Here is a 9459-nt window from a genome sequence, read left to right as displayed (position 1 = left end):
TATATATATATATATAAAATGGGGAAAAGAAACTTTAGCAGCAACTCTCATTGCTGAGAAACTTTCTTGACAATGACAAATAACCTTGCGAGGATACAAGTCATTTTGATTGCGACAGAAAAGTCAGTAAAGATACACAATCAAAAAATTGAGAATAAGTGAAACTTCCTACATCTTCTGAAGGCAAAGCCACTGAAGGTTCATCTGAAAGATGAAACATTTATCACTGAATGTCATTATACTGTCCAAGACTTCAATAAGAACATAGAGTTTTCCTATTTTTGCTCTGGAAACGTCAAGAAAGAAGGTGCTGAACTGAAAGCAGAAGGCATCAGAATTCTGACGCGTTTCTTATAACCTGAAGTGGAACATGCTTCTCGTTAATACTATTAAAAAACAAAAAAATACTGAAGAAATGAAATTAGCAGACCTACAATTGAAAAGAGGAAGACAAAATGAAAAATAAAACTGATCAGGAACAAAACTGAGAGGACAAGAGGAACATGACTGGAGAAGTGGGGAATGATTACAGTGTGGAAGAGGAGGAGCTTTTAAAAGGTTGGACAAGAGTGGATAAACTCCTCTATGGCACCATAAAGTGGGCAGTATCAGAGTTACACAGTGGTGAGTGGTGAGTGTGAGAGAAGAAGAGAGGAAGCACAGAAATAGTGGAAGAACTTCAGATAATGATGGAAGTTTTCCAGAGAACAAATGACTGAGGGCCAATCTAATCCTGTTTCAGCATCTCACTCTGGGAAAGACCACTGTGCCTCAGTCTGAAATGTTCTGAAATGTCTCCTGATATTCAAGTTGCAGTCCAGTAGGGAGAAGAAAGACAAGCCTACAGCCTAAAGACATGTGGAAGCCAGTATGCTGTACACTGTAAACCGCCGGTGTGGATAAACAGCCCAAAGGAAATGATCTCGAACCTCTCCTAAACTATTTTCTTTAGTCAGTGATTGATGTGAAAGAATGGCTTAATGACATACACGTTGTACCTGTCAAGCTGGCCATGTCTTAAGTGTAAATACACAGACACACACACACACACACACACACACAAATAAAAGCTAAGAAACATAAACACAGGTGTACAGCAGTGCACAGTTCTTGTTACTACTCTTGTAGCTACTGAATCTAGAGCAAAACTACATAGAAATATTTGAAGCATGTGTTTGCAGTCTGAGTTAAATGTGATGGGATAAAAAAGACTGGGCACTGCAAAATAAAACAAAGACTCTAAAGAGAATTTACTATATACTATATATTGTGACATACAAAAAAAAACATACACAACGACCAATATTAAAATACATCATAGAATAATAATAAAATAATAAAACAATACTATTAAAATATAAAAGATATAAAAAAGTAAATAAATATAAAATCAATCTAAAATATAATTAGTTTAAAATAAATTATATTTAAGAAGAAAATAGTATTGTTTTAAACAGAATTAAATAGGAAACAATGCGACTAAATGGGTTATATTATGACTAACAGGGTTATCTGAATAAATACAGTAAGCAGACTGTATGATCTAATGAAGGTTATGAATGGAAAAGGCCTTTTTCATGTAAATATGTGTGTTGTGCATTCACAGCACTCTATTGAAATTAAATTCTTCCTGAAGAATTACAGCTTTTTAAATATTAGCAAGGTTACTGAACATGGAAAAAAAATACAACGACTGAATGTGCTAATATAAAAAAAGACTATAAAACAGTAAATATCGGTCAGCCATACAGCGGTGAATATCCTTCAGCAATCTTTCACAAACACATAAACCCTAAGATTAAATATATTGTCCTTGTACCATTTGATATTTGTTTTCATACACCTGAACTTGATGACACACCACTGGCAACTGTTTGTCTTACTGATCACTGAACAAAAGGCAGAACATTTATGCAAATGAAGAGGAAAAAAAAAAACGTCTCTATTAAAGACTTGTCTAGCAAACTCATTTTTGGCATCCTAAACAGTCCTTCCCCTCCCAACATTTGCCTCATAGCAACATAATCTATGTTGTCAATATGTGAGCAAGTAATTTGTCTTTATCTAAACACCACTTCCCACAATGACAGGCTTCCCAAACTATTACAGTAAACCACAACATCAGAAATATAATGCTGACGGAACTTTTACACACATGCACACATACATAACTCGAGACCTTTCATCAGCGCACACTGTAATTGCATCTGTAAATTCACTTCAGAGTGACATTTTGCTGAGCTCAAGTAATACTCTAAAAGCAACCTGTTCAAACAAGCACTGGAAATAAAGATTATACATATTATGCTGTAGACACAACCTTATGTGGCCACGTTCAATTTACAAGTCCATAAAATATATGCCCTGTGGATAGTTCTATAAAATGAACTGGACTGCAGTGTGATGGTCAATGATATAATAAAAGATTGGTATATTTAGGCAGAATGCTCTTAATGAAGTGTAAAGCACTAATGGCTCTTCCCAGCAGAGGGCCGTACTCACTATTGGGCGGAGTCATTGAGCTGGTACTCGCGGGCACGGCTGAAGCACTCCTGGATGCCTGAGTCAGACCACAGGCGGATCATGGCGGACAACAGCTCTGGAGAGTAGGGCTCGGTATCCTCCATACGGCTCACAACATCGCAGACCATCTTAGCATCAGCCTGTTAAAAGCAAACACACATACAGAACATCCATCAGTGTGATGAGGAGACTTGCAAACAGAACATGTCACAAACTGTGCTCCAAATTGTACAAATTTTGAGATGAATTGCAATTAAAATGATGACACTTAAATATGAACTCAAACATTTCTTGTCATTTTCTCAAAGGCCAAATCATCTGGGCTGTTCTATTAATTTTTTTTTAGCTCCTTCCTCTTCAGGGTTTTTGACAATGACAGTTCAACAAAACAAATAGAAGACATTCATTTTGCAATTTCCTGTGACGTGCAACCGCATCCGTTGGTTTTGTGACAAAATCAAGCGGAGTTTAACTTCATGCAAATAAGCAGTGATGCATTGTGGGAACGCCTACTAGCAACTGATAGCACTGAGACTCGTGACCTGCATTCGTTCCAAAGAATTTTAGCAGAAACATATGAGACAAAATTGACTGCTTGGTTGCTTGAATTAAAATTATTAAAAATATTTCTGTCTTGTTTTCCAGTGAACATGCTTGTTTGCTCACAAAATATACTTATACTTAAAACATTCATAAACATTTTTGCTCCTAAAAAAAGGATCTTGTTTTAAAGATGTTTTAGTTATTTTTACAGACAAACAAATTAAAAAAAGAAAAAAAAAACAGATTAAGAAAAAGACATCTAAGACGTAAAAATTTACCTCCTGGTTAATGTCATGGGCGCTAAGTTGCAAAAAATTACGGCATTGAAAGCATGACTGAAAGATGCAAGTTCACATCGTACTGCTGGCACTAAATCTTTTATAAAGCCCTCACTATAAGCTGGCTCTTGCTTTAAAAAAAAAAAAACTCTGGTCGGTTATCTTTGCATAACAACTTCGGGTTATACAAACTTGTGCAAGGGCAGAATGAGAGAGCATTACAGAAGAAAAGAGATAACAGAATCTGCAACTGTTCTAGTACTATCAAATAAACTATCAACATTATTTTAATTATTAAATCTGCTGCTCCTCATTTACATACAGTCGCTCCATTTGAAAGAGAAAAACTTTTAAGGGCACACTCAAATGTGTTGGATTTGTAATTATGGCAAGTCTCTTAGTTCTAATGGTTACAGAAATGTATATATATATATATAGACAATATATATCCACAACATCCTGACTTCCTTTTTCACTCTTCCATCCCTCTTACTTCCTCTGTCCTCCTCCTATGATATCACTCCCTTTAACAAACACGTTTAAAAAGCTTGACAGCAATAATGACTTCTGAAAAGAGCGTTTAGTTTCTTTTAAAGAGATCACAATTGAGCTTACTACACGAAGGCGCTGGGTTCCGCCGTCCCGCAAATCCACAACAGAGATGCAACTACACAAGCCAAAAGAGGAGAGCGTGAGAAATGGACTGGATGAGTGGAGTGAAAAGAAAAGACCCATGTTAAATAGAGAGTGGAAGAGAAGATGGGGGTCAGTTCAAGAAGGCTGGTCTTGCACCCTCTCCATTATCTGCTGTGAGAAAGAGTAAAGTGTTCACACACTAAAAGGAGTGAGATGTGGGGGTCTGGGAATTAAAAAGATGGGAAAAAAACAAAGCATGGATGTCGCTAATTAATCCATAATTAATGCAAATGCTATTTTGTGAAGTTTTTCTACTGTGAAGATGCAGATATATTCCTCTCCACTGAGAAAAATGGATGCATCTTCCGAATGACTTGTCAATAGGGACAGATATTGCTGCCATCTCCATGGTGATGCAGCGGGGGCAGCATCAGCAGCAGGAGGCCTTATGATTGGCTGAGGAAGCCTCCCTTTCCTTCTCCCCCAGTGAGTGTGACCTTTGAGAGCAAGTCCTCTGAACTCAGCATGACTGAACCTTCTGGAGTCCTTATAACTAACACACACACATCATACTGTATTTAATTCTAATAGATGATTCTATCTGATTTTTTTTTTTACAAATTTAGTAATAATATTAGTGAAACAAAATGTACTATTAATGGTTATATGTATAATTATCTACAAGAATAATGAACTGCAGGTTAAAGCTTCACAACACAACATGAACCAGAGGATTACTTCAACATCACCCCTTCAGGGGAATTATGGGACATTAAACTGGTGTCCACAGGCTCTTTGAGCCTTTATAGTGGCAAATGCCTCAGTCCCAGAGCTGGAGGTTTGCAATGGGAACATTTTTGCCATGCATTTTTCTTTTGATTAAAAAAAAGCAGCAAGAATAATACTGACAGATTCAGCAGACACGCACCTGTTTCCTTTCTCTGTCCGTCTCTAATGTCACAACGCTGGTCACGCTTCTCATTCTTCATTTGCTCTTTCTACCTGTGCTTAAGGTTTTTTTTTTGGCGTGTGGCACTAAAGGAGCATGTTATTCCTGAGTGATTGCCTATTGAATTTAGATCAGGCTCATAGAGACACGTAATAGCTATTCATTAAGGTCTTTGCACAGACTAAAGAGAATGGACCACTCTTCATCAGCATTCATTTATTAGAGGAAACAGCGCGAGGAGAGAACTCAACACGCTGTAGATTTGAATCGCAGATCAGTCAGTAGCCCAGCGTGACAGACAGTATCCTTGCAGACGCCCTGACAAGGCACCTGTTTATGAGCACAGCTATCGTAAGAGTGACGTAAGAAGGCACTGTGAACTCATCATAACGCATATACAATAGAACTGTCATTTGACAGTAAATTCTGGATTCCTCAGAGTATTATTAGGTTTTTGTATCACTCTTGTTGATTGTTAAGGGCGACACTGGTTGACACAACACAATGGTGTCTGTGTCTGGTATTGTTAATGCAATATGCAATAATACAGGCTAGCACCGTAGTATAGTATCTATAGTCTGGCTAGGTATCGGCAACTACCTCATGATATGTTACATCTCACAACATGATTAATTATGTGACATCTTAACATGATCACAGCTGAGAGATACTCAATATATCCACGAGTGAATTTGCTTTTGCAGTAATTAAACTGTACGAAATTATAGTAATGCATGAACAAAAATGAATGAATGAATAAATGGGCCTCATTTTACAATGTAATATCAAGAGAAAAACATTTCTAAATGCAAACAAATAAATGAACAAACAAATGAAAGGGCCTAAAATACTGTCTCAATATCATGAAAAACGACTGAAAAAAAGGAATTGATGATATATTGTTAATATATTCACAAGGATTTGTGATAAATCTATACAGTATGATTGTGTCTGCAAAACCCTAATACAGGCCTTTCTCATATAATGTGAAGTATTATAGTGTAATGTTTAGTGAAGGTCAAGTGTAATATGGCATAATCAATCTAGTCATCTTGAATCAGTTGGCTTCTAATCTTGCAATGAACAGGAGAGTAACATACAGTCCCTCATGAGCCCCAAGGGCTGTGGTCTAATAATCTATCACTGACGATGGCAACTTTTGTCTTCAAACTAGCACAGAGGAAAAGAGATGCTCCGCTTTGCTGAAGATATATAGACCCTGCTCAAGTACTTTATCAAAGGCAATGACACATCTCCCTAGATTTAAACTACAAATCATCTTTTCAAGGTTACAACCACAGGCATGTGGTGGACTTCTTAAGTAAGGAGACTGAGAGGTCATTAAAAAAAGATTTTTAGTGTTTTTCAATATGGACATGACCAAAAGAGGTGCTGTGAGTGGGAGGATTGCTAACTCAGTAACCAGCTTATTTTCCGTAATTTTTGAGAATCTGTGGAACTTCACATTCATACCACAGTTTATCTATGAGAATTCAAGAGAGCAAAAAGAGAGATTTCCCCCCTCTGAAACTTTAGTAGACTTTTTAGTGTCGAGGTTAGTGTTCATTTAGGAACCTTTTTTAATTTTACCGTTTCAACTCATCTCATATTTTATAGTATTTGTTTTGGATTTATTTCTGTCAATTACTTTCTCTTTGAGAAAACCCCCCAGATTCCTAATTTCTAATGTTATGATTTGAGCAGTAACAAGAGTCCTCATAAAATTTTTCAAATAAAATATGATAATATCTCAATGACTTTCTGAGGCGTCCTGTAAGAGGGAAACACTATTAGCTGTACTTCTTTTAATAACCATTGCTGATGTTAATAGCACAGACATGTCAAAGCCAGAGATAGTCAAGTACTGGGAAATCTACATACAGGCAAAGTCCCTTCAGATAGCCACACACACACACACACACACACACACACGCACACGCACACACATTCAGTACTATTATGGATGTGCTTTAATTAGAAAACAGGATGGCCTTTAGGTAGTGTACAGTATGGCGCTAGCAACCCCAAGGTTATGGGTTCGATTCCCAGGGAATGCATAAACTTATAAAGTGTATATAAACTTGATATATATAATTATGTTAATATATTTAAGGTATATGGTGGTTGCGTCTATGTGAACTAGTCTTTAGTTTACCAAAGCATCCTTTTGGCCTCTAGTAGTGCACAGCACGGCACTAGCAACCTCAAGGTTACGGGTTCGATTCCAAGCGAATCTATAAACATTTAATTGGTATATAAAACTTGATGTTTATAACCATGTTAATATATTTAATTAAGGAAGTTGGTGTTTGGGTCAATATTGAACCAACCTTTAAAGCATCCTTATGGCCTTCAGGTAGTGTACAGTATGGTGTTCGCAACCCCAAGATAATGGGTTTGATTCCCAGGGAATGCATAAACTTATAAAGTGTATATAAACTTGATCTATATAATCATGTTAATATATTTAAGAAATTTGGTGTTTGTGTCTATGTGAACTAGTCTTTAGTTTATCAAAGCATCATTTTGGCCTCTATAGTGCACAGCATGGTTCTAGCCACCCCAAGGTTATGGGTTTGATTCCAAGGGAATCCATAATCATTGAATTGGTATATAAAACTTGATGTTTATACTCATGTTAATATATTTAAATAATTTGGTGTTTGGGTCTATGTGAACTAGCCTTTAGTTTACCAAAACATCCTTATGGCCTCTAGTAGTGCACAGCATAGCACTATCGAACCCAAGGTTATGGGTTCGATTCCTAAGGAATTCATAAACATAAGAGTTTGTATATAAAACTTGATGTATATAATGACGGTAACATATTTAAGGAAGTTGGTTTGTTGTTGAACTAGCCTTTAGTTTTCCAAAGCATCCTTTTGACCTTCAAGTAGTGTACAGTATGGCACTAGGAAGCCCCAGGTTATGTGTTCGATTCCCAGGGATAATTAACTCACTTTGCTTAAGCGAGTCTGCCAAATGCATGAATATAAATAAATTTAAAACAGAACAAAAAGGTCATATGGCCTGTATTTAGAACAGATTGAGAGAAAACACACAAGCCCAAAAAGGAAGGCTAAAATTACAGAGGCAAACCCACTATTTCATCAAGTGGTTAAAGAGCTGTCTCTATGGCAGAGAGGGAAAGCCCATGACAGAAATTAGATGATGTAGATGACTGACGCTGTATGTTCCACAGAATGGCACGCTATGCAGTGATGACCGTTCATCTCCTGCCTTTATTATCTCAAGACAGTGAGATGATCATATTATCATCAGAATAGACAGACACACGCAGACCAGCATCATTAAGCAGCTGCTGGGTTCGCCTGGTTCACACACAATAAGAAAGTCACATCAGGAGAGACTGTCGTACGGCTCTGTGGCATGAAAACACAGAAATAGGACTGTGTTTGTCACATGTGTCAGGTCTTGCTGAGGCCTGCACTGACTAATACTATAGTCCTCCAGGAGACTGAATACGACACCAGCAGGGCACGCTATGCAGTGATGACCGTTCATCTCCTGCCTTTATTATCTCAAGACAGTGAGATGATCATATTATCATCAGAATAGACAGACACACGCAGACCAGCATCATTAAGCAGCTGCTGGGTTCGCCTGGTTCACACACAATAAGAAAGTCACATCAGGAAAGACTGTCGTACGGCTCTGCGGCATGAAAATACAGAAATAGGACTGTGTTTGTCACATGTGTCAGGTCTTGCTGAGGCCTGCACTGACTAATACTATAGTCCTCCAGGAGACTGAATACGACACCAGCAGGATGACAAACTACTGACTCATAAAGTTGAGATGACTGAATCTGATATACAAGAGGAACACTGTTACTAACAAGCATCCTACTGGACATCAACAAATGTCAGTTGTATTTAAACATCTTTTAATCTGTCGACCTTGTAAAAAATAAATACACTGTAGTAGGGCTGTGCAATTAATCGCATGCGATTGTTAAGCTAATCTCGTCAGTAAAGCCGGTTCCGTGATTAGTAGTAAATCGCCATCACCTGCTTTCAGATGGCATTTAATACACAGAGCCGTAGTTCACTGACAAGCTAGGCAATATCTCGTTCATAATCGAATGCGATTCATCTGCAATTATGAATGCGATATTGCCTAATTGTCAGTGAACTACGGCTCTGTGTAGTAAATGCCGCTCCATCTGAAAGCAGGTGATGGAGATTTACTACTAATCACGGAACCGGCTTTACTGACGAAATGCGCATGACAATCGCATGCGATTAATTGCACAGCCCTACACTGTAGCTTCATTCTAAAAAGAGTACATATTATTAGAGATGCACCGATTGCAATTTTCTTGGCCGATTCCGATTTTTTGTTAGTGTGGTCTGCCGATACCGATTTTTGCCAATTCCGATTTTCTTTCTAAGAACTATAATTGACAGCATATACAAACAAAAATCTACTTTTCTTCAATGCAAAGTTTTATTTTCATAAAAAAAACACAAGTAAAAAGTCAGTAATAAAATAAGAACAAATAAAAAA

General features: G+C 37.3%; 1 protein-coding gene across 3 annotated transcripts in view; it reads right to left on the bottom strand.

The window, feature by feature from the left end:
- Positions 1 to 9459, bottom strand: part of gnao1a (guanine nucleotide binding protein (G protein), alpha activating activity polypeptide O, a) — a 113957-nt gene that overhangs the window by 19125 nt on the left and 85373 nt on the right. For all 3 annotated transcript variants that reach the window (XM_016521741.1, XM_016521742.1, XM_016521740.1), the window contains exon 4: positions 2503 to 2663. In XM_016521741.1, the coding sequence (XP_016377227.1) occupies positions 2503 to 2663 (161 nt within the window). The remainder of the gene's footprint in view (positions 1 to 2502; positions 2664 to 9459) is intronic.

The sequence above is a fragment of the Sinocyclocheilus rhinocerous genome, unplaced genomic scaffold (assembly GCF_001515625.1).
Source record: "Sinocyclocheilus rhinocerous isolate Xijiao unplaced genomic scaffold, SAMN03320098_v1.1 scaffold1110, whole genome shotgun sequence".
In the NCBI taxonomy this organism is placed as follows: domain Eukaryota; kingdom Metazoa; phylum Chordata; class Actinopteri; order Cypriniformes; family Cyprinidae; genus Sinocyclocheilus; species Sinocyclocheilus rhinocerous.
The sequence above is the reverse complement of the archived record's forward strand: the minus strand, read 5'-3'. Positions and strand labels throughout refer to the sequence as shown.